The 25,782-nt window shown below is 40.6% G+C and overlaps 1 protein-coding gene across 6 annotated transcripts in view; it reads left to right on the top strand.

Annotated features, from left to right (window-relative positions):
* Window positions 1-25,782, top strand: part of AFF3 (ALF transcription elongation factor 3) — a 323,793-nt gene that overhangs the window by 189,128 nt on the left and 108,883 nt on the right. For all 6 annotated transcript variants that reach the window (XM_048961353.1, XM_048961342.1, XM_048961324.1 and 3 more), the window contains 3 exons: window positions 44-130; window positions 6,508-6,544; window positions 11,773-11,824. In XM_048961353.1, the coding sequence (XP_048817310.1) occupies window positions 44-130; window positions 6,508-6,544; window positions 11,773-11,824 (176 nt within the window). The remainder of the gene's footprint in view (window positions 1-43; window positions 131-6,507; window positions 6,545-11,772; window positions 11,825-25,782) is intronic.

Here is a 25,782-nt window from a genome sequence, read left to right as displayed (position 1 = left end):
CTGACTTCCTAAATACAGTTTGCTGTACAATATTGTTTTTCAGGAGATGACCCATTCATGGCCTCCACCACTGTCAGCTATTCACACACCAGGGAAGGCAGAGCAAAGCAAGTTTCCCTTTCCAAACAAGGTAAGAGATGTAAGAGGTGCAGCCTGCATCTTGAAATATGACTTACGTGAGTTCTGGTTAAGCATGTGAGGGCTCTGGACTAAGGCTGATGCAGTGCTGATAACCTTGGCCATGCATGTGCCAGTATGGCTCCAGAGGAGCCACAGAAGCATTTGCCAGTGAAGTATTTGCCTGTTCAAGTCCAGAAGCAGGGGACCAGTGTCCTTGTCCCAGAGGACCAGTGCCTCTGGTTCTGTTAACAGTCCTTTGAAACCAGCTCCATCCATTATTTATGTGTATCACAGGAAGCATACAGTGTAGCACAGTGAAGCTTATGGGCACAAGCTTGGGGAAACCACATTATTTGTACTTGGTAAATCAGGAGGGAAGGAGGTCAGCTTTCCTATGCAAATGCCAATAAAAATTTCTCATTGTATCATCATATACAGTTTATATGCCACAAGCATTTGTCATGAAGTATTCAAGCTTGAAATATAATACTGATGCCGTTTATAGCCTTTTTACTGTCAAAGCAACTTCCTTTGGTAACTGTTAGTCCATTCTTCAGAATTTAGTGAGCAGAATGATTATAACCACAAAGCCAAGAAAACATCAAGGTTTGCCTACAGTAAAACAGCTTTGCCGTGGATGATAGTGTCGTGGTTTTGAAGTACCGGGGTGTAAACCAAAACATCTCTGGCATGTTATGAAAGAAAAACAGAAGGAAATAACTCACTATCTTTGCTTGATGAAAACGGACAGCTGATTGAAGGTGAGAGGCGGACTACAGGCTTCTTAAGTGAAAGTAAGTCCAGCAGGAGATGGATCAGCAACTTACCAGCCAGTAAAATGTTCAGAGTGAATGACAAAAACTCAGCAGTTTCTTAGCACAAAAAAGTACTAGTTTCCAGTACAAAAAAGACAGGGGTCTCTTGGAAAGAGTCCAGCGGAGGGCCACAAAGATGGTGAGGGGCCTGGAGCATCTCTCCTATGAGGAAAGGCTGAGTGAACTGGGTCTGTTCAGCCTTGAGAAAAGAAGACTGAGAGGGAACCTGATCCAGGTCTATAAATATCTAAGGTGTGGGGGGCAGAATGGCGAGGCCGGACTGCTTTCAGTGGTGAATGGAGACAGGACAAGGGGAAACGGCCAGAAACTGCAGCATAGGAAGTTCCGCACAAACATGCGCAAGAACTTCTTTACAGTGAGGTGACGGAGCACTGGAACAGGCTGCCCAGGGAGGTGGTGGAGTCTCCTTCTCTGGAGATGTTCAAGACCTGCCTGGATGCCGACCTGTGCGACCTGCTGTAGGGAACCTGCTTTGGCAGGGGGGTTGGACTCGATGATCTCTGGAGGTCCCTTCCAACCCCTACAATTCTGTGATTCTGTGATTCTTCCACAATTATTACCATTCAGTGTGTTCATATAGCACGTGTGCAGATGCATATGGGCAAGGTATGCCCCTATCAGCATATGTGACCATCACAAATGCAATTCCTCACTACTAAATGTATTGTGATAAATATAGGAGTAGCAGAACCGTGGTCTATAGGGCTAAGATATGTGAATAATGGCTGATATTGACTTTCTCATCTTCTCTCTGCCTGTTCATTCATCTCTGTGGGAAATAATCTGATAGCTTGAACTGTGGAGCTGTTTCAGAGATCTACCATTCATTTTTAAAAAGCCTTTTCTAGTTGGTTGCCTTTTCTCCTACCAAAGTAGAATTCCCATTTTATTTAAGCCTAGGATCGACAAGATTTCATCTAACAGTATGTGTGCATACTTTTGTAATGTAATGATACCAACACTCTATTCTGTCCTTGGTGGCCTACATTGTCAGAAAATAGAGTACTTTACGTAACATAGTGAAGAAATACCTAGAAGTACATTTTCCTCTTGGAAAAACCCTGCATTACTGGCCATAAAACGTGGTAAATTTAGACACTGTCTCTTTTTAATATTTTAAAATAATTAAAGTGTGTTTCTTTCACCTCCTTTGGACCCAAATGGTTGCATGCTCAAGAAGGCATCTGCTTTTCAGGCTCCAAAATGCAAATAATGATTTCCTAATCTTTCAGTCATGTTTTCAAAATACTCATAAGCTAATAACCACTTTTCACAAAATGTAGCAAAAAATCTTTCTTGGATCTCATACAAGATAACTCCATAACTCCTAGGAAGCTTTCCTACAGATGAGCTACATAGCTATTCCAAGTTGAACCTAAGAACTACACTATGACCACACACTACGCTGTGTGAGTGGCACATTACTCAGAAAGATAGTCCTGTCAGTCAAGCGGTGGCCAAGGACAGCAAAGAGGCTAAAAAGCTAAATTCAGGGCATTGGCTCCTTCTCTCCATCTCCCCGTCTCCATGGAGTGAATGGTACTGTGAATACATTTCCAGACTTTATGGAAGTGTTGAGACATCAATTCAGATCATTTGCAAAGCATCTTCCAGATTTACTCTGTAGGAGTAAATAGACTACAATCCTTTAATAGAAAATGTTTCCAGATATAAAGATATTTACTGTCTTGGGAATGAGAATCTTGTAAGACTCCTTCCTTTCTGCAAGGATGCAAATCATTCTTACTTTTCTGTCTATAAGAAATGAGTGCCAACATCATTAGTCTCTGTATCTACCAAATTACTTTTCACCTATGACTCAAGTAATCAGTGATCTGACAGCTTGAAACTTGAAATTTATTAATTAGGCTATTAAAATTGCAAAGGCCACAAGAACTATAGCTGGACTCATTTTGAAATCTGTCTAGTAAATAAAAACTAATAACTGAGTTTTCTGTGTCACAAATAGGATTGCATTTTTGAAACTGCATGTGGATATGAAGCCATACAACTCTATATGCTCTGCAGATGGGAGGGTCTATGTGCATATGCTATACGTGTATGCAAAATCAGACCTCACTAATGCATTAATCCACAGGAATGAAAGGAAAGCCAGTGTCAAGTTTGAAGCGCTGGCTACTGCCCAGAAAGTTTTTCAGCACAGTGCTGCTGGGTGAGCGCATGTAGGGAACTGTTCTTTATGTAATAGAGGGCATGAAGTTGCATTTCATTGCTAACTTGGAATTTTGTTTCTCTGTGGAATTAATTTGTGTTCTTGAATTTAGTAGGAAGGAGCAGTGATTGTCTCTTTACTCCTTGTTTTTCAAAGCTTAAGGATAATTGGATCAGTGTGTGATGTGACAGCCTGCGTGTGCTTTCCTCTCTCCTATCTCTGTCACACTTTGTTATGAACAAATGACTAGGCATTATTTGATTGTAATTTTATTAAAACATCTTAATAAATAAACTTTAAATGAATAATTAAATTTGGTAAATAAGAGCTCACTTGATGCTTGTGTGAATGAGCTTTCATGTTCAAACATTAATTCTCTATTCCAGCATGAGGGAAAAAAATGCCATTAATTCTGCTGCTGCCTTTGCTCTCTTTTTTCATTTTTACTGTGATTTCATGTCTTGAAAGTTCGATCAGGTGTTTGATTTCTATTTATGTGTGCGTGATATTATAGGATCAGCCATCACTTTGTTACTTGAGAATTAAATTTATCCACCCCAGGAAAATTGCTATCTTGTCACAAAAATATGGATTGATTATTCTCAGAAGCTAAATTATAATAATAATGTTGTCTTTTCAGTGCCCAACTCATTTACTGTTTCCTTTCTTGTTGATTTTAACAAGATGAAGTAAATGCATTAGAAAAAAAAAAAAATGAAAAAACTCCAGAAGTGGGGACTTAACCTCTTCTTTTTAAGTTACACAAAGCATTATTTTTCCTACGTCGGTAAGAATATTCTTTATATCACAGCAGTATTTTTATTAGCCTTTTTATATAGAATAATTTGCTGAAAATGAAGGCACTTCTTTTAAAGAATCAGTTAAAAGGAGATGTGAAAATGTTGTAACTCCTATGTTTTGCTGATGCGAAATTTGATACAAAGCAGAGTCAATGGCAGAGGAAAGATACCATGCTAGATAATTAAAAGGGGAGAGTGCATTCTTTCTGAAGTTGATGAAAATGTAAAAGAGTGAACAATTTCCTTGCTTAGCAGTTTCAAATAATCTTACAAACTCAAGGATATCTCCATCAAATAACTCTCTTCCCCAAAACAGGAAACAGTTTCCCAATGTGTAGTTACAAAACTTCACTACTCTAGAAACTGAATGTGCTCCAAGAGCCTACTTTTATTGGCAGCCTGGTTGGCTGCTAGAACAACATTTAAATTCAAGTATGAGTATCATCACATTATCACTGTGAACTGCCTCTGACATCTTACGATTATATTCAGCCACTTGGGAAAAAAAAAAAGGCTTTAATATTCCTTCATCAGAAGCATTCATAAAATGCTGAGGTAATTTGTCAAAAGTTGGAAATTTCAAATTATTGAAAAATTATTGTTAGCATATGAAACCTGGTACAGATATTTTTTTAACTGTAGATGAGGGAAGGAACTCCTAATACTTGTCTCAAAATGTGATTTCTCCCATGTCAGGTGCATATGGTGTCACTGAACTGCAGATGTGTGTTACACCATAGAATCTGTACATATTAAGGCCATGTAATCCAGGGAGTCTTCATTCCAAAGCAAACAGTGCAGCTGGAAGGTATTTGACCAGCCAAGCCCCGGAGACCTCATAGTTCAGCCAACCTTCATTTGGAGGTGCCGAACACTTGGGTCCTGCAGCCCCTAAACCACATTTCTACAGGATCCACAGCAAAATTTTAGCTTAATCAAGTCAGCTTATTCTTAATTTCTCTGGACACTTGCAGTTCCTTTTCTCAGATCTCTACCAGGGAGTTTTCTATGGGAGGTATCTATCTGATGCCTAGTGAACAAGAGAGGAGGTTGAATACAGACAGAAGTTGGATAAAGAGTGAAAAAGTGATATATTTTAAGGATGCTCACGAGTTTGGATTCATTTATTTATTTATTTATTTTCTAAAATTTAAGAACACCCTAAGGTCTGAAGTCCGGGTTCCAAGCTGTAGCAAACCTACAGGTTTCTTAACTGCTTTGCTTCTTCAAAGCGTAGCAGAGACGGATACCAGCTTTGTCTAATGGATAATTGTGAGCCTCCTGTTTTCTGGCTGTGTGTCTGGCCCATCACTTGCCTGCTGTGGATGACAGATCTTGTTGAGGGTTCCATTCCTCACCAAGAATGAATGCTGCAGATGCCTGTCAAAACAGTCTTTACTGTTGTAATTGCGGCATGCACATGAGGTTGTTTTCAAACAGCTTATTCTGGGCTGATTTTGTGGTAACTAAGGTCTCAATTAGTGGCAGAGTGGGGAGCAGCTTACAAAAATATAAAATATAAACAGTAATGTGACCACCAACACAAGGCTAGGGGCCCAAGGTTTTCATATGTAAGAGTTGCCTCTCCTGGTAGAGAACTATTTAAAATGAAGCATATTTAAACAACTGACTCAGAAGTTTTAATGAAAGGCTGTTTACCAGCAACATGTTCTCAAAAAGTATTCAAAGAACTTAGCAGAGCACCCAATATATCTGCTGAAGTAAAAATAGAATATAATGAAAATTGTGTTGATCAGCAGGGATCAAATTGAGAGACATCAGATATAGTTGAAGGCCAGGTGTTTGCTTCATAGAATTTTTGAATTTTTATGTCATTCTTATATACCATTACCTACAAAACTGTTCTTTTTTTTTTTTTCAGATTCAGATGAATAAATAGATTTCTTTGCTTCTTCTCCTTGTATTCTTATTTTTTCCTCAATTTAAATATATTTTCATTGTAGATTCTATTACTATTGTCATTGTACCTATATGTTTCTGTCGCACTTTTATGAATTTAAACAAATTCTGTGATTAAAATATTTGAACATTTACATGTGACAAAGAAACAGTCTAATTTATTGTACCGTATTCATAAATATTACAGTTGTGATACAAGGTTGACCTTGGAATCTCAGGGATCCAGAAGTAAAGTGTGTATTTCCATTCTCCAGTACTGCCAATATCAGCATGTAAGAAGCAAAGATCAGCTGTGCTACTACTTCAGGAATCCAATGGCCCATGAAACAGTACTGGTCTTCTCTCTGTCTTCTCATCTAAACTTGTAGAAAATAATAGATGAGTTTGGGTTGATCAATAAATGAACAGTAAGCAGGAGACTGGCAATAGCTGTACAAGAAATTGTGCCATTAGAGGATTGTTGTGAAATAAGTTTTCAAGCCCTCTGATTAAAGCATTTTCAAAACAATATTGGATTTATTCTTGTAATTGAAAATGACTTTTAAACAGAATGATCAATTAACAGTGCTGTTTGTATTGTTAAGGTAATGTTCAAGCAAGTATTGCAGCTAAAGATTGCCATAAAAATAATACACTTTTTTTTCTATTATTATTGCAGGAGTCACAACAGGGATCTACAGGACACAGCAATACAAGTAAGTACCAACTCATTTATGATTGCACTGGGTAGAGGGAATGACAATGACTGTGAAAACCAGGGGACTGATAAGAAAACAGTAGTAGACTGGTACAGTGCAGAGCCTGAGCAACCAGTACTCATTTTTAGCCAAATATTAGTATCTGAATTCAAGAGCAATTATTCAAACACCAGATCTTTGGCGGACTGGGAAGAAAAAAGAAAAGAAAAAGAAAAAAAGAGAAAAAGAAGAAAGATTCACTTATAGAATCGTAGAATCATTAAGGTTGGAAGAGACCACTAAGATCATCTAGTCCAATCATCAACCCATCACCACCATGACCACTAACCCATGGCTACTTCATTATGTTGATGGAAAAGACTGAAATAGCAAAAGAATGGCTTTTCTAAAATGCCAGAAAAGAGCTGAACCAGTTGTTTGGGAAAGGGCACTGCCAAATCCAGACTGCAGAAAAAATGATCACTTATCTTTCATAGGCAATGGTATATTTTGTGACTATTGCACTGTGAAAAGATACACAAATCGTGCCAATGTGACACCAAATGATGCCTCAAAGACCATATGGCAGTAGGTCTTTTCTAGCTAGAAAAACAAAAACAAATAAAAAACAACAAACAAACAACTGAGCAGCTGGATTGAAAAGAAAGATTGAATTGTTCCATAAAGCAAAGTATTAATCCTCTCCCCTGACACCTCTGACTGTTGTTAATGTTGTCTTGCATATTAAAAATACATGATCCTACCCTGCTCTCAACGTAAAATCATCTCAACCAGAAGAACTATTTTGTTAGTTTCCTGACCTGACAGCCAGCACAGAGCCCTGTTTGCAAATTACAAGGCTGTGACTGAAGATGAAAAATGCCCTGAGCTGGTAGGAAGGGCTTTAAAAGTGTCTGGTCACCCACTGCGTGAGGGAGAATACATCCAGCAAGACAAGCCTGGGAGACGTAGGCTATTAAAACTGTGCAGCTCTTTGCCAGGGAAAGGTCGGCAGGCAGAAGTTGATGTTGTGAAGAAACATGCAGTGGTGTCACTTAATTGCCAGCATCAGTTTGATATTGCTGTGAGGACCAGCAATAAGGAAATAATAACAGGCAAAGGGGATGAGGTTCTGTCAGAAAATAATGAATACAGTAATGAGAGAAGGAAGCACAAAGGGGCCATAATAGAGAGGGCTATGCAAACATGCAAAGAGTTGTGGGCATGACAAACACACAAGCTGAGCTGTGGGCTTCACCATGACATCAGAGGCTGCAGCGTTTGGATAGCTTCGATCCTAGTTCCATTTCATTTATTTCCTTCTTGCACACTTTGATAAAATAAGTTGTTCTGCAGATCTAATGAAACTTGCTCTCCTATGAATTAAAAAAGCAGTTCTGCCTCTTTACATCTTTCCTCTGCTCATTTCACCTCATTTCACTACCTGTTCCCCCATCAGCAATCCCACACCTTCGCATCTCCAGTTTCTTCTTATCTCCTCATTGATCTTGCTCAGCAAAATCACTGTATGTCTGCCACTGGGTTGGAACTGCACTTGGTCCTGGTTGGCTGTAGTGGCAACTATGCCAAAGAATGGCTGAGCCCATGCAGAAACACTTCCTCCATTGGTATTGAATGTTAGGGTTGCTGTCTGACATCAAGTCACAACTCCTAAGATTTTGGAGGAATTTAACTACCTCTGAGATATGTATCCATGAGGATTCCTGTCAGGATATGAAAATAAAAAAGCACAGTTAGGTAGAATAAGAGACAGAACTGATCGGTCATGTACAACAAACCCAAAGGAAATTCAGGTAAAAAGGATCTGGATGTGAGGCAATGCTAGCAAATGGCTCCGTATGGGAAAGAAATCTAATGGTCTATATACTGCGTTATCCAAATGCACATCTTCAAAGTCTCAGTTAGTTGGTATTCCCCATTGCACCATGTCTTCTGTGGAGTGGCTCTTGAATCTGGCATTTGCAGTGTTTTTACTTCAACTGTTAAGATTGTCTTTCTCATTTGCATTTCTCTCATCCTTCCCCCACAAGGAAATGAAAGCATTTTAAAACCCCTAATGGATGAAGTTATTCTGCTCTGTTAAAATAAGTATTATTTATCCCTGTTATCCAGAGAGGATAATTTATAATGGTTAGGTTGAGTGATTCACCCCAATTCCTTCCACTATTCAGCAGGGAAATCCTACAAAATTCCACTTGAATTTTATTTTGAAATGGGAGAGAATTGCACGTATCCCATCTGGTTGTATTTAAAACAATTAGGAAATGAGTTGTGTGAGCCTATCTCATCCTGATTTTCTTTTCTTAAATGTTAGGAACAGTCTGCCCAGGGAGGTAGTGGAGGTATTCAAGAATCGTGTAGATTTGCTACTGATGGACATGGTTAGTGGGCATGGTGGTCATGGGTTGATGGTTAGACTGTATGATCTTAGTGATCTTTTCCAACCTTACTGATTCTATGATTCTAGGATAAGATGTAGTAGAAATTCAATGATAAGTTGTAGTAGAAGTTAGCAAAGAATTCTCAGGTCTGTGGCTAAGGATCTGTGGGCTGATGGTTTCTACAATGTGCTTCGGGAAGCATGCACATACATACACTCCAGCATGTGGACACATGCACATTTCTACACTCATTTCAGAAAGCATATACAGGGCATAGCAGCTGAAGTGAAGTGTGCTAACAGCAGTCCTGTAAAAGAGGTGAGGTAGGTAGCATATCCTTTGTTAATTCCACTGGACTAAGAAAAACTGAAGACCCCACAAATTTGCCCATTGAAACAAACCAGAGCTAGAGTGGATTTAGTTCAGCAAATGCTCAGTGGTGCTCACATAGTGGTGCTTGCATGCATTTGTCAGGTTACATGAAAAATGGAGATACAATTCTTGGTCTAGCCAAGAGTGAGTGTGAAAAAAAAGCAAGTTGCTCTGACAGATAATTCCCTTTTACATAGGCTTTTCCAGTAGCTTATCAGTACCATATCTATGACATTCAGCTATGCTTAGTCTATACACATTTCTCATATTTCTGTTACTCAGTCAAGTGTGAACAAAGTTGGTACTAACTGATAAAGCATTAATGACCAGATTTTCTACTCCGATAGGCTGGAGTGATGCATTTCTAGCATCCTCAAAAGCTTCATCCTCCCCCTCTGCAAAGAAGTATGTTAAGTGACAATTAGCATTAAAGCAGCTGCAAATGCTTACTGTAGGGTAATTCATTAATATCCAGTTTGCCTAATCACAGAGATTCCCTTTTCACTCAGTCCTCACAGTACTTGTGCTGTTTCCCTCTCTACATTAACACACATTGCTGAAAGTAGAACTTATTTGAACTCTGCTGGCAAAGCACTCAGGAATCCATATGCCCCCTCACACTTAAACAAACCAGTGTGTTCATGGTAAGAATTCATCATTTATTAAAAAAAAATAATCTAAGTTACAAATAGAAAATCTTTGAATACATACCAACTGTTACTGTTGGTTTCTTGTTCCAAATTACCATAACACAGATGAGCTCCAGGACTCCAGGCTGACAAATGTACACTGTAGCAACAGCTTTCTAGCCAGCAGGTTCATCAACTGGATATGTTTTCTGAAGTCTGTTAAAAGTGAAAAGTGTCCTAGAGATTATGAACTGGATGTATTATATCTTGTGTGGCTGCCTAGTTTACGTCTATATTTTAGGTGCCTTAAGCTAGGGCTCAGAGAGACAGTGGTGTTTCTAAAGACAACCAGATCTTTCCACAGCCTTTTCAGTAAAGTTTAAGAACAAAAAAGGTACAGATGAACTCTTCCACAGGAGGGGATGAGATGCAAGCCCGACAGCAAAGTGTTTCCATTACCCAGAACTTCCTTTTATTAGACCCCTACTTTCAGAAGGTCACCATCTAGATTAAGTGATTTAGATGATTTCTGCACAGCAGTGGAAGGACACTGGTGGCAAAACTCTGCCACTTCTGAAGGCAACAGTGAGTTTTCAAGAGGCACCCCTTATAGCTATTACTGACACTTCAATGCTATACAAAAACTGTGTGAAGACTTTGGCAGCAATGAGTGGGTGATACATAGTGCTCATATAGAATGGGTTAGGGGCTGGTCTATAACCTACTCAGCTCAAGTCAGTGACAAGGGAATGCTGGAACAGCCTGATGAAAACAAGCACTTCTCACATTTTTTTTCAGAAGACACAGGTGGATTTTGCTTTAATGAAGCTCGTTAAAAGGTAGTGGAGGAAAACACATCCATCAGTAAGCCAGTCACACTCAACCTCTGCGCCTCTTTGCCTGCTAGGACACATAAACCTGTATGTAGACAATACACAAGGGAAACAGCAGCTGCAATTCTGAGGTCTAGAATTCAAGTTCAAGGTGATTGAAATGGATCAGTCTACCCTGTTTACCCAAGTTAGACCTAAAGAAAAATCTTACACTGAGGTGTTAACTCCCTCCGGTTTCTCAGATTGATGAGCGTAGCAAAGTACAACCACCTTCCTTTTTAAAGGAGATGAAGAGGAAAAAGGTCTTGGCTTGACCTACCAGAACAGTATTATTCCATCAGCTAGCAGCTTTCCTGGTGTCAGTGTTCCGGGACACAGGAAGATGATTATCACAAGCTGTGTGAGTCATAAGGAAACATAAAGAGGGAGCCCGTAAGCTTCTGATACTTCTCAAATATTCAAGCACCTGACTTCTCCTCAAGTTGGGTGTGTAAGCCAAGTTAGCCCCTTCTTGCACAAAACAGCACCTCTCATTTGTAGATGCATGTTCTAATCACTGTCTTTGCAGCTCCTTCTAATGCTGTTCTATGTAATATAACGTTCCTGGAGCGGGGCATGGGAGCATGTGTGTGTTGGCTGGAATGCATATCAATAGCAGAGCTGTAGGGCCCTGGAGAAAATCTTTCCATGGCTCCAAGGTCTCCTGTCCCTAGCAAAATTTGAATTGCTTGAATCTTTCTGTCCTCTAAGCAGTCTCTCCTTTAAAGCTTCTTTGCCTAATATTGCCAGAGTACATGTGCCAGTGAAGAGAAAAGTCAAGTAGGGGAGAACTTCCAGCTTGTAAATACTCCAGCAGTGCCCCAGCATTATGGTTGCCACAGCAGCATTCTGTGCTTGTGATGAGAGCAATTGGTGTAAATGAGTAGCAATAAGTAAATCTTTGACATGTCACATCTGAACAGTTTCCATATTTACCATTTCTGATGTCATTTTCTTCTTCTCTTTTAAAGGAAAAAGTGATGTAGAGCCAAAGAGTCCAGAGAAAGGCACAACTCATACATCGTAAGTCACTTCTGCCTTTATGATCCAAAAAAGGCGTCTATGTTTTATCAGACTGGTTGGGCAATATTGAATTTGTCCATTTGTTTTCATTAAGATAAAGCTCTTTCACTGATGCTGTTCTTAGAAAGGCTCTTTAGATAATGACTAAGCATTAATTATTCCTAGAACTTTTGCATGCTGGCAAGTCAAAGATCCTCACGAGTGAAATGGCTCCCTATCATGCTGAGTAGATATGAAATGATTTCTGTGGGTGTGAGAGGCTGCCCTTTACAACCTGACTTCAGCATTACCTTAATGCTACCGGAGTTTGTCACACTTGCAAAAAAACGTCATGTCACATATGCCTTTGATGTACTGATGTAATTTTAAAAGACTGCAGTCTGCAGCTTCACCTCTGAATTACTTGAAATCCAATTACAGTTATCTCTGGTCTCTCACGATTTTGTTGATGTTTTTGAATTAACAAAAGAAGTCGAGAAATAGATAGGAACAGGCACTTGTAATATATCAGTGTTCACCTTCACTCTGGTGCAACAATAGAAGCTTTTACCATTTTTAACTCCAGTATGCAAAGAACAGAGTTGTTTTGCCAACATAAACCAGTCTATAAAACAGATGGGCTGCAACTTAAAATATATATATAAATAACAACAGTCTTCCAAACTGAGCTAGATAAGTTAATTCCTCTACTATTTACCACGCAGTAGCAGTATGAATTTCCACTAAACCGGTCACCTTTTTAATCCCATTTGTGAGAGCCAAGTTCCTGCAAGTCAGTCATGTGAATTTTAGAGTGCATCTTGTCCGTAATTTATGTTTCCTGATTCCTGTTATTTAAATTCAGAGCGTTACATCATGTAAATCTCACAAGGTGTCACCATTTGTCACATGGTCAAAAGTAGTCACAGAAGGAGGTACAATAACAGTGATTTATTGTGGGATGTTTTCATTTCTGCTGCAAATACGCATTAAAAACCTACTGGAAATGAATCTAGAAAAAGATTTGACATGGTGTAAGAAATGGCTTGTCCTGTGGATTGTGTTGTGGAATGTAATTACAGCCTGTGAGCTTATTTAGCCAAACTTATTAAATGAATTAAGCATTAGCAGCCTTATGCCTTCTGATAGTATGATTGCTGGGAATGGTTAATAGAATGATTCCAATTATTATCATTTTTAAAAATAGTATTGCAATAAAGACCAAAAGAAGAAGGGTTTTAATGCCATCTGGAGGTATTTTGGAGAAATGAACACATTTATTTTGCTGATATTTAGCAATATGTAAACCATAAGCCACCCTCCACAGTGGTTTTGCTAGTCTGGTGGCATTTTATTTATGACGAATGTTCTTAACTTTCCTTTCTTCTCCTTTATCAACTTGAAACCCACAAGCATCTCTGGGCCCAGAATAGAGAGAGGTGCGTGGAATCATAGAATCACAGAATGGATTGGGTTGGAAGGGACCTCACAGCCCACCCAGCCCCAACCCCTGCCATGGGCAGGGCTGCCCCCCACCAGCTCAGGCTGCCCAGAGCCCCATCCAAGCTGGCCTTAAGCATCTCCAGGGATGGGGCACCACAGCTTCTCTGGGCAGCTGTGGTGCCAGTGAGCAGGGTTCATAGATGTGCCCCAATATCTGTCTCAGTGTCAGCTTGAGACTGTCCGCTGTGACACACAGAGTGCCAATTTAAATACAGCAGACTTCAAAATCTGTTTAAGTGTGGGAAATTCTTGCCCAGTAAGATATACTAGTGTGACCTTCTGAAACTATCCACTTGTCTACTGCATGCAGAATACTTAGAATGCTTATCTTTGCCTTGTTGCTAATGCCAGGGCCACCTCGCAGTAGATACTGGTTCCTTGGGCAATTCTAAGAAGCAGCAATGACTTTTACTACCGCAGTGCACACAGCTGTGCACAAAGTGCACACTGAGAGGCCACACCAGCAGCACTCTGTCTTTCTGTCACATGGCCATGCCCTGGGTCCTGGAGGAGGGATGCTGAGGAGAAGCCACAGTGAGAGGTGGCACCTTCAGGGCTGGCTGGAAGAAACTCCAGGGAGCCAGAAGGAATGCTCTGTGGATTCATTTCACCATGAATCATTGTTTCCATGTGAAAATGAAACAAACAGCAACCAAAAATAAAAAGCAAAAACACAAAGCGAGGCATGTTGGCCCAGATAAAAATAACAGAAAAGATCGGGAGGAGCAAATTAATGTTTCTTTCTTGCAAATGTCTTTTTTATTTCCCTCAGGCATGTTACAAGCCACACAGTCAAACCAAGCTTATATGACTCAGTGGCAGTTAATTCATCCTTGGTGTAGATTTACTGCCACCATCCAAAGATTATTTATGCAGCTTCAGAAGACAGGTTGATTGCCCTCCTGAATCAGGCAGTGAGGTGCTTGTGAACCGAGCATTTACATCAGGTCTCCCCTGAAGGATTCCTCCTACCTGACCCACTGGGCTCCTGGGGCTCAAAACCAGGTGTTGCTCTGGAGCAAAAAGGATGAAGGTGCTGCTTATGTCCTCTGAGGGCATGGAAATCTGGGGCACAGATGTGTGCAGTGCTGTTCAGATGGGTTTGGGTACAGGAAATGCATCGTTCCAAAGAGCATAATGTGTAGCTTTTTTCAGGTATGCATTAACTCTCTGGATGGACTCTGGTGGGACCTGCCCATATGCTTATAACAATTTTATACATTATGAAATCAGTATACTTCGGATGATTCACATTAGTTGATGCAACATCCTAATTAGTTAGATAAATAAGGACAGCCATTACAATGCTAGAGATAACTGAGATTAATGTAAGAGAGTGAGAATTATGCAAAATCATGGAGGAAGAGCAGAATCTGGGCAGAGTATTTGCTCCTTTTGCACAGTGCTGCTATGGCCCTCATAGCATCAGCATGTGCAGAAATCATCTGAACTGGCACTACATGATGGCAGTAAAAGGTGCAAACAATACAAAGGTGTTAAGCTGTCTTGAGTCTTCTCCAGCTGATTCATGTTCCATGTAACAGAATGTTTTTAAAGCCATAAGAGTTCTGGATTTGAAGTGTTTTTTGTTGTACTCAGTATGTACAGCTCTCTATGGGTCATCTGATTACAGCTTCCCTGCACGTTTCTAAACTTTTAGGACTGTTCAGAAATATCCAGCAGAGTTTCGTTCTTTTGGCTTTGTGATGGAAGTTTCAGTTTTCAGTGGCTAGAAAACCTACCAAATGTTGTTAGAAACACCTAATTTTTATGAAAATACTCCCCTCTACCCCAGCCTTACCACTTGTAGGATGAAGGAGGATGTTGAAGAGGAGAGGAATGGAGACCGAGTGCTCTTTCTGTTTTTTTGAGGATCTTTTCACTAAACTTTAGAACACTGCACTTGAAACTTTTAGTTGTAGAACATATCCATGCAAGGAAAAATTATTCCAACAAGCTCCTGTGTTTCAGAGAGTCCAGTGGTGCCACAGCAAGTCCCCACTGCACTGGAAGTCTGAGATCACCCACCTTCCCACACACAAACTGTGACAACAACCTAAAAATGGCACATATACACAAAGCACCCCCAAAAAACTCCTGCTCTTGGGATGACTTTTGATGTACTGTCTGTTGTAATGTTCGTAGTACCTTTGTGTTTATAAATGATCTCCAGTTCAGACTATCCAAGGTTAATCATGCCTGACTGTGATTCACTGCCATGCATTTACCTCAACGTTTCTAGTGCACTTAATGATACCAGTGCTAGCAATGAGATACCTTGCTGCTGTCTCTTTATTATCCCCCCCACTATTGTTTTCATGCCGAGCTGCTTCAGTTTTTTCCCTCCCTTTTTACAAGAGAATTAACCGGGATTGAAGGAGGCTTTTATAATTTATGGCAGTTAAGCAAGTTTTGCCCTTTCCAATATACTCTGAAAATCACAGAGATCCCGGTATGTGTTCACTTGTTTGCCTTTGCCAGGCAGAAATAGATGTTGGCACCGGTTACTAGCATCACTTGGAGAATAATTTGCTCATGGGAACTTCATTAACTGTACTAACTTCAGCTGTTTCCAAGCTGCCTATTTACAGAGATTAGTGCTACAGTCTCTTGCCCATCCAGTTGCTAACATCATTCTCATCACCCTGATTCCCCCAGGGGAAGAAAATGAGAAACAGGTAATTGGAGCAGTGTCACTCTTGTTCTTCCATGGTGCAACCTACGTCTGTATTGGCATAGAATCATAAAATCACAGAATGGTTTGGGTTGGAAGGGACCTCAAAGCCCACCCAGCCCCAACCCCTCACCAACTCAGGCTGTCCAGGGCTCTATCCAACCTGGCCTTGAGTGCCTGCAAGGATGGGGCATCTACAACCTCTTTGGGCAACCTGTTCCATCAGCATCAGCATCACCTGTTTGTTTCTTACCTTTTCTTCCTCCCTTGAGTCTTACTCCTTAAATCTACAGAGTGACTCACAGATATTACAGCCAAAAACTCCTGCTAATTTCCCATTTTGCAGATGGGAAAACTGAAGCAGGGGATTTACAAGCCACTTCCAGGCAGCAAAGTATCATTCTCAAATACAGGCGATCAGCCTAAGTGCTACCAATGCACCATTGTGCACCGAGCCCCTGAGGAGCTTTTCCTTCCACATCTGGCTGCTGTCTGATCATGAGCCAAAGCCTTAAGTCTCTCAGGCATCCACTGAGCACCAGAGTTGGAAGATGAATCCTAATCCCACCTCACTTCGCCAAAACACCTGGTGCAAGTTATTTAAAGTTAGCCTTGGCTTTCCCCCATCTAAAATAATAATTAGGCTGCCATGAAGACCAGCTCATTAATATCTGTACAAAGTGTTGAAAAATGCAATGTTCTGTAAAAAATGGCTATGGATTACTCACCCAGAACAATAAAGGAAATGAGAGATAGATTAAGTTTTTAAAGACAGACTCAAACAGTAAGTGTGGATGTCTTGAGCAGTGCCAGTGACAGGGAGGGGCTGGGTGCAGGGAGCCATGCCCCATCAATACTGCCTCACCTTCCCCCAGAGTTTCAGCCACAGTTTCTTGGAGCAGTCACCATCCAACTTAAATTAGGATCTTGCTTTCATCTCAGAGCACCTGAGGGAGGAAATGGTGAATTGGGAAGGGGCAAATCTGGAAAGATTCTTTCAGTGGCACATCTTAGACATCCTTCTGTTTGCTTGCCACAAGGACTGTAATGGCTCAGTAGAATCAGAAAATAGTTGAGGGGCATGAAGAACAATGGAAAGAGTGAAATTCATGCAACTGTGGAAGGTGGCACAAAAAAACAAAAAAAAATTACCCAAATATTTCTGGGATATAATCCATTTTTAGTTTCCAGATAAGATAATAGGGCAACTTTCCAAAGAGAAATCCAAAACTCTGGAAGTTTGGGGCATTTTCAAGAACAAGGACATCTGCAGTAGGCACTGATCAGTGATTTGGTGACTCCTCTTTCAGTAAATCCATGGGCTATCGTAAGAGTATTAACTTGGTGGTGAGCCACAGTTGGGCCTCCTCTACCAAAAACACAGATTTCAAGGGATGATAGGCTATTTAGAAAAAAACTGTTATTTTTTTAGATGTCTTGCAACTGAAGGCACCAAATACACATTCTATCATCAATGGCTTTTAATACCTGTCTGTGATATTTCTGAGACATCTTGTAGTCCATACTTCAAAAAAAAACAACAAAAAACCTTACCATAATGAATGAAATCAGTGTTCTTTGGAGTGATTGAGGTCTTGAAAACTGTAGAAGTGAATGTCTGGTGTTTATCCATGAACCAGGTAGCTGGCAGAAGAAGAAGGCTGGCTTCATAACGCTATCCCGCCTGTTTACTTGAACCTGGACTTGGGGAGCTAACTCATAACACTGCCAGGCTGTCAGTGCTCAGCCAGTCCAGCAGGAGCAGCTACAATCTTAAAATGCACTCCTCAGCTCTCAAATTCCCATTAAAAAATTCTTTTTTCCACTCTCTCCTCTGAAGCATTGCCTTCAAAACACGTATAAATACAGGGTATTTTTCTGTGTATTAAATACCATTAAAAAATAAAACTCCCCTGTAACTTTCTGTACCAAGAGACAGAAGGTTTCACCTGTGAGATGCATCAACCCCAGCTGTATTGTCACAATACTGATGTGTAAGGAACTGTCAGTTCCTATCCTTCCCTTAACATAAATCTTTGGATTTGTGGTATATGATGTTGCTGACAGTCCACAGAAAAATACTGTAAGTTAATACCAACAAATCTATTTTCTTCAAATCCTATAAAGACATTTTCTTGGAAGACATTTTCCCACATGGGTCTTGACTGAATCTGTCTTTGAGGTTTAGCTAAGTTAACGAGGACGAGTAAATTGGTGGCTTGGGTGGTTTTTTTGGCCACATAAAAAATGTAGATGCATGGCTCTCAAAGATGATAAAATCTTCAAAAACACATAAGTTGTATTAAAATAAACATAAAGAATAGTATCTTTTAAAGAAGGTGAGATGGTTTTATTTGCTGGATTTAGAAAGAAAATGCTTGGAAGCCCGATCTGGCCATAATTGCAGCTATGGTTACCTTAGGATAAAATTTATCTTCTGTTGTGTCTCAGTCAGACAAGAAGGGCCTTATCTGAGATGTCAATAGGTACAGGGATAGGTGAAGTCTAAATAGCAGCACCTCTGAGGTCTGGGTAAGTTTGTTATTGACTTCCAAAGGAAGAGATAGGGTTTTCACTGTCCTGTTTTTTAATGTTAGTCTTTTCTTTTAATAGATATAACCGATAGCCAGAAATGACCACTCATATTGCTGCAAGACTCAGCACAGAGTTTTATTTATTAAGTCCCCATTAATCCAGGCCCTCTTGTTCCCCTGCACTCTCTACCTATACTGTGCACACCAGAGCTCTCATTTTGATGCCTCCTCGGACTCAAAGAGAGTGGCACAAGACACTCTTGCTTCAAATAAGAAGCACTCAGCACCTTTTCTCCAGTTTGAAAACTTGCTACAATGCTGGCCATTATTTCTAATTTTGTACCAAGTGACAAATGTTTCCCTAACACTTGTGTTCATTTACATCATTTAAAATAAAACCGACCAATTTAGCCCACTAAAATATAGTTAAGATTGAGGAAATGTTTTCCCGTGTTGCACCAAACGCGTATTATTTTTCTCTTAGGCACTGTTTTCCTTGGACTTTGTCATTTGTAAGAGACTAATTGGGAATTTTGAATGCGGTCTTCGCTCCAAGCATGGTGGTTAAGGAAAGGTTGCCAGGAAAATCAGATGCGAATACCTGGGAGGAACTTGATTTCATCAGACATGCCATCAGAAACCATCTACTTGCTGTGTATTTTCTCCCTGAAGTAAAAGGATAAACTGGAGCTGGGTGTTAGGCACGTTGTAGCTGAATGGTTCATGTTGCTGGTTTTGCTGTGTTAAAGCTCCCAGTTGCTGTTCTGGAAATCCCACACCTGGAAGGGAGGCTTTGCTGCTGGTGCGAGGGCAGGGAAGGGGGAATGGAACACCACACAGCATGTCCAAAAGGAGAGAAGTGCCATCGGGAATGCTCACATAGCCTGATTTAGTGGGGCTTTATGCCATCAGTTGCAGGGCGAGGGGTGACGCGATGCTGGTCTGAGCCCATGGCCGGTGTGCGAGGTGAGGAGCAGAGGTGGGGAGACGGAGGAGGAGGGACAGGCAGGGAGAAAGGGAGATAGAGGGTCCTGGCCCCCTGCCAAGGCAAATAACCAACATTTTGCAAAAGAGAAATCCTAAGACTGAGGTCATAGTATGGAAAAAGTCTGTTTCACAGACTCTTTAGCCTGAACGCGGGCCAAGTTTTTTTTTACTTTTTTTTTTTTTTTTATGTTTTTTTTTTTTTTTTTTCAATGCAGGCATCCTATTAACATTTGAAAAGTAAAGCTCGTCCAGGAATGGAAAGATTTTGGAATTTGCTGTGCCTTAGTTTTCTGCTTTGTTGGTACACATATATACTTTTAATTACGAGAAAGCAAGGCTTTGAATGGGAAGCTGTCTCATTTTACTTTTGAATTATTTTACCACTATGAAGATCAAATTAAGGGTATGTAAAGAAGTGCTTTTTTCTTCCAGAGACTAACAAACTCACCAAAAAAAAAAAAGAAATTTTTCAAGCTTGGTGGACAACTTTTTATCTTCCATGCAAAACACAAAAAGATACTGAAACCAGAAATGGCAATGGATTTTCCTCTGTGGAAAAGTTCTGCTGTTCAGCCATTTGTACCTACAATTTTTTTAAGCCTTTGTAGTAGCAAACTGACAACTTCATGACAGTTTATTTTTTGTACCTAACTAAACAAATTGTTGAAACTCCTCTGCCTTAGTCTCTGGGTTTGCATTTAATGCCAGAGTGTGGATATTTTTTAACTGTGGAAAAATAGAACTCCTTGGATCTGTTAGGATGTTATTGCAAGCAAGTTTTGTGGTCTTTGATTTGCTAAGCTACAACTGGAGCCTGCCTTCCTCAGGGTAAGAATATTTCCACATTATCATTTCACCTGTGGCATTATATCTTTGTGTGTATCTTGGCTTTGTGCATCCTGCTCTTTGTTTAGCATGCAGACAAGCTACATCTCCCCAGAGAGATGTGGAATACATTTATTGGCAATTTAAAATTGATGATAGATTTGACAAGCAAGCAAAGTGATGCACTGACGCTATCAAAGCTGGTGATGAATCGGGACAAAGGTTTGGATGAGGCGTATTGTTCTGGGATTCAAAAGGGTTTTACTTACAGATCATTCCAAAATCAAGGCAACTGTACCGCTGACTTACAAAGAGAAGAGCTTTTCTGAGTTTTTATGAGAAAAAAACATGGCTTGATTGGCCCACAGACCTTTTATAGCAGAATTACAGCTGACATTTCTGCATGCTGATGTTTATTAGTTTTGTAAGCTGTTTTGTCAGGATTCATTTTTTTCTGTTTCCCTCTTTCACGTTATAAACTGTAAGCAGTTTTAGGTAGAGAGGAAGAATCTCTTTACATTTTTCCTCAGAGAGACGCTCCAAGAGGTGTGGGTGTAATAAATTAAAACAGAAGAGATCTGTTACCTGATGAGTATGTAGACTTACCATTCATTCATTTGCCTTAGAATTTAGTGTAATTATAGGGGAAAATCCCATAAACTCGCCACGAGCTTTCCTACTGCCAAAACAAAGAGGACAAATTAAGACAAATAATCTCTTAATAGTATTTAATAGCATGATACAAAGTACGAGCAAATTACCTTGTTTGATGGCTGATTTTTGTGCCATTTTAAATGGCTGATTTGGAAGGGGGGGGGGCTCCATCCAGAGGTCCCCTAGGGAGCTGAGGCAGATGATGCAGACATGCAGTGCAGACATGCAACCTGCCTTAACGTGGTTCAGACAGAGGCCTGGAATGTCCCAGAACATAACCTCAAAAATAATTTGTCATTGCTCTGGTTTGTATTTTTTTTAACTGTCAGCATTAAGACAAAAATTCATGTGGCTGCTCATGTAAAATCCACATGCTTTCCCCATCAGTACAATGTTTGCAGTATGTGTAATATGAGACACAAACTGCTCAATATTTGCAGTCACTGTCAGCAACAGCGGTTTCTGTAGACTTCCATGGAAGAAAGGATGAAGTCTTTTGCCAGAAACTGTTAAAAAAGCCTCTGTCACAAAGTGAGGTTTGATCTTGCAAATAATTGCAGACAAACATGATGCTTTCCAGCAGGACTTGCTTCAGCACTATTGTCTGAAAGACCAAATGTTCCTGTGGGTAACTGGAGCCGTGTTTAAGCTTTATTGCTCATCTCCAATTCAGTTAAAAACCATTTCCCCAGCAGCTGCATGCTTTCCCGTGAGCGCTGTCAGTAAAGCAGAATGAGTTATGTCTGTTGAAAATGCAGCCCATATTACAGAATGCCTTCACATAGAGACCAAGGGGCACAAACACAGAACCTGCATATGCCCAGACCTGCTTCTTCTGACAGCAGCCACTAACACACCAACCTCCACATCCCGTGGTGCAGCAAACCTTGCACAGCTTGGTAAGCAAGTGCTCCTGCACCAGGGCTGGAGGTGGCTGCATGATCACTCTGGAGGAGCTTCCTTTCCACTGCTGAAGAGCTTTGCATTGTCAAGCATCACATTCAAGAGGAAGAACCTCTCCTTGAGGCTGTCCCATAGGTTTCGTTGCAGTCTGGTTGGCTGGTGGCCCTCTCCAGCCCTGCAGCACTCACAGCAGCCTCGTGTGACTGCTGGTGAGCAGTTGGGAGTCAGGAACTGAGCTCTGAGAGAGAAGGGATAAGGCTGGAGAAATGTTCACAGAAGACTTACCAGCTAAAGGATCAGCTGAAGGATCTTGGGAGTTTTGTTACTACATCTAGCACACATCACTAAACAAATACTAGAAGATATATAATGCACAAACAGTGAGAGGTGATTGCAGAGTTGGATGGTGGTTGTTAGATTGGTAGCAGGACCTAAAATACTGATGTTTTCCCAACTTGCATATATTTCATTATGACTGCAGTAGGTGGATGACAACCATCATCCACAGGCATTATGGAAAGATCATAAAAAGTAACAGCCCTCCTTTTAACATGATTTTGATTTATTTTTATCTAGCAGATGTGGCTATGTACATCTTTAGCATGATCCCATTTGGCTCAGTGACACTGCACAGCTATGACTTCTTTATGAAAAGATCAACTCATTCTGTGTCCTAAGAACCTAAAAGCTTCAATGCCTAGCTGAAAAGCAAGGCATTTTGCTCAAACTGCTTACGTTCTTATACTTGAGAAAACATTAAAATCTCATCTTATTTCTTCGCGTGCACTTGTCACCCACTCAGAGTTTTATCCAAATAGATCTCTGGTCCTTTTCAAAGAACATCTTCAGCATGAGTTGCATTAGCTTTAAAGACTCACCAAGAACAGAGCGGTCCAGGCTGACACTCTTGGTTTCCAGCAGAGAAGTAACTGCACAAGTCTTATCCCACAATCCTGCAGCTCAGTTAATTAAGTATTTGATGTCCTAAGAAGCTGCTGCCTGCCAAAGCTAAGGAGAGGGAGCTGCGAGGCCCCGTTCCCATCTCTGGCCACCAGACACTGTGATGTTCAGAGACTTTCCACACATCACACCGTGCTACACAGCTCTTCCCCTCTCCCCACCCCACAGAGCTGATGAAATTAAATAGCACAAAAAATTAACCCCACCGTTATTGGAATGCAGCTGGGCAATACATGGCTTTGTTTGCTGCTGTGAGAGAGCATGCATTTGCTTATTCATCTCTGGGGGCTCTGGGGACAGGATGGTGGGAAGCCTAGTTCCATAAGCCTTGGGGAGCACCTCTGCAGGACCACATTTCTGTGTGTGCTCAGGTGCCTCAGGGCCTCACGCAGCACAATTTCTCTTTCCCTCATCGTCTGCCATCATTATCTGCCACACCAGCCACCACTTCTGCTTTTCTTTTTCTGTTTCCTCTTTCTTGTTCCATTCTTTCTCCTACCACCCCATCCCTGTATTTGTCAAGTTCATCACCTGCAGATTCATCTCTCCTTACTTTTCACTTCTGCTGGCCCTCACCCATCTCACCACTCTCTTCTCCACTTTTGCCCCAGAAAACATGTCTCCCCCCCCAAAATAAAAAGATATGTGTGCCAAGTGATACACAAAGACCCACAGCAGCTCAGGTTTGTGGATTAAGTGCATGTTCTTCTTTGCCTGCTTCTCTCTGCCTTTTTCTCTTGATTTCTCCCTCATACCATCCTTGCTTAATGGTAGATCACGGGGATGAAGACTAGCTTCTAACTCCTCTGTCAGGTGCCCAGGTATGCCCAAATCTTCCTCTGGATCACATAGTTTTCTGTTATTCTCTAGTAAGAATCATAAAGAAAAACAACAACAACAACAGCAAAAAAAAACAAAGAGAAGAGAGATGAATATGGAACAAAGTTTTAGAGTTAGCTACCAATGCTTTCCTTTTATAACTTTCAGCATGATTGGCAGTTAGGTTTATTTAATCAAATTGCCTTTTCTGTCAGCATATTATTTAATGAGAGAGTTCTTTTTTTTGATTGCATAGGAAATGTAGAAGCATTTGAGAAACTCCAATGTGCTATTTATTCATCCATTATGTTGGGAATCAGTTTAATTTCAATGTCAGTGGAGGAATTAATAATCATAACAGTTATCTGTCACAAAATGATCTATTTGGGGATTTTTTTTTTCAGCAAACCAGTTTATATTCCCCATCCTTTCACTAGAGGAGAAAGTTTTGTTTTTTTTTTTAATAAATGACATTTTAATGTGTTTTTATTTTGATTATCCCTTCTAGGCTGATGGTAGAGATAAAATATATTCAGGAATGAATTCAGCGTTGAGTCATTGATACAAAATTCTTTACTAGCTTATCTCTATTTTATTTTTTTTATTGTTCTTTAAATTCACTCTGAGCTTTTCAAGCACCAAGGAGGATGGATGCCCCCACAAAGTGCACGCTCCCTCCTTGTCACAAAGAAACAAAAAGACAGTTGGAGTCTTCCAGAGATAATGCAAAGTCCCCTTTCGGCGGTCGTGTTAATTTGGGCTGGGCCTGTCCTATGTTTGGCTCCGCACTTCACTGCCAGGAGAACAAACTAGCTTTATACACATAAAGCTGTGCAGAGAGAGAGGTTTGGAGGCACAGGGGCCCAGGCCTGGCTTGGGATGTCTTGGTCTCTGCAGTTATGTGCAGCCCTGCTTAAGTAAATAACTGATAAATGAATAAAACCTTTCAGCTGATGTGTTTGATGAGTACCAAGACTTTTTATATGACTCTGAACGAAGGGCAGTAACTGTTAAATGAATTGCTTTTTAAATAAAACACATAAGAGAAATTTTTAAATCCTTCATTGTTCCTTAAAATGTTTTAGTGCCTCATTAATTCTTGATTAGCCCGGTTGTTAAGAGGCCATTATTATGTGGTAATAAGGTGTAGGAAATTACCTCTAGGACTCCAGTCGTGTCGCAGTATATATGCTGTGTTGAGACCAAGTGCCTGTGGTATGAATTAGGGCTGCATGGCTTGGTGGTGACACCCAGGCTGATGGTGCTCACAGTGCTGGCCCACCATGAGACCCTTGTGGTGGTAGCCCTGTGCTGTGTGGTGGATGCTGTGGTGCAAATCCTCCAGCAGTGGCCTCTTGTAAGGCAGAGAAGACCTGGCAAAGTCTTCTGCTCTCAGCAGCCTCTGAAGTGCACTTCAAGGGCTCCCAGGGCTTCCCTGATCTTGCCTTCAGCAGAGCATGGGAACTCCTATAAAACAGCGGAATAAAATTAGTTTGCAGCTACATTCATTTAAATAATTTCAGATAGGCCTGAAGCTCGCACGGTTGAAAGTCCACTCTCTGCTGCATGATTTTTTTTGGCAGAAAATGTCACAGGATGTTTGGTGCTGGGCCAGCAGAATATCCCCAAACTGACAATCTCCTTGGATCACTGGCATTTTGAACTTTCCTGCTCTTAAAGCTTGCAACAAACACTGGCGGTACTAATCATTATTCTCTTAAAAATAAGAAAATGAGCCTTTGGGGCTATTTTTATTGTGATTTCCTATGACATTTATCAGCATTCTGAAGAAGTATACTTGAGTATCTCGGTCTGTATGTATTTATTTTTCAGTGAGTATTATGCATTTTTTCTCCCCCTAAAAATCTCTTTGAGACTGCTGTTTTAATGCTCAGAGTACATAGCTCCCACTCATTAACTATACAGGGAGCTACCACAGCATCACTGTCTTCAAGCATGCTTCAAAGACCCCACAGACCCTCTCCCCCCCCCTTACAGTCCATGGGGCGCTGAACACCAAAGAGCAGCCTCAGCAGTTCCACCTCTCCAGGCAGGACTGTAGGGATCTGCTTTGTATACACGCCAACATGTATTTTTCATTATTTCAGGAAAATAACTAG

The sequence above is a fragment of the Lagopus muta genome, chromosome 1 (assembly GCF_023343835.1).
Source record: "Lagopus muta isolate bLagMut1 chromosome 1, bLagMut1 primary, whole genome shotgun sequence".
Lineage (NCBI taxonomy): Eukaryota > Metazoa > Chordata > Aves > Galliformes > Phasianidae > Lagopus > Lagopus muta.
Note: the sequence above shows the minus strand (reverse complement) of the source record. Positions and strands in the feature narration are given on the sequence as shown.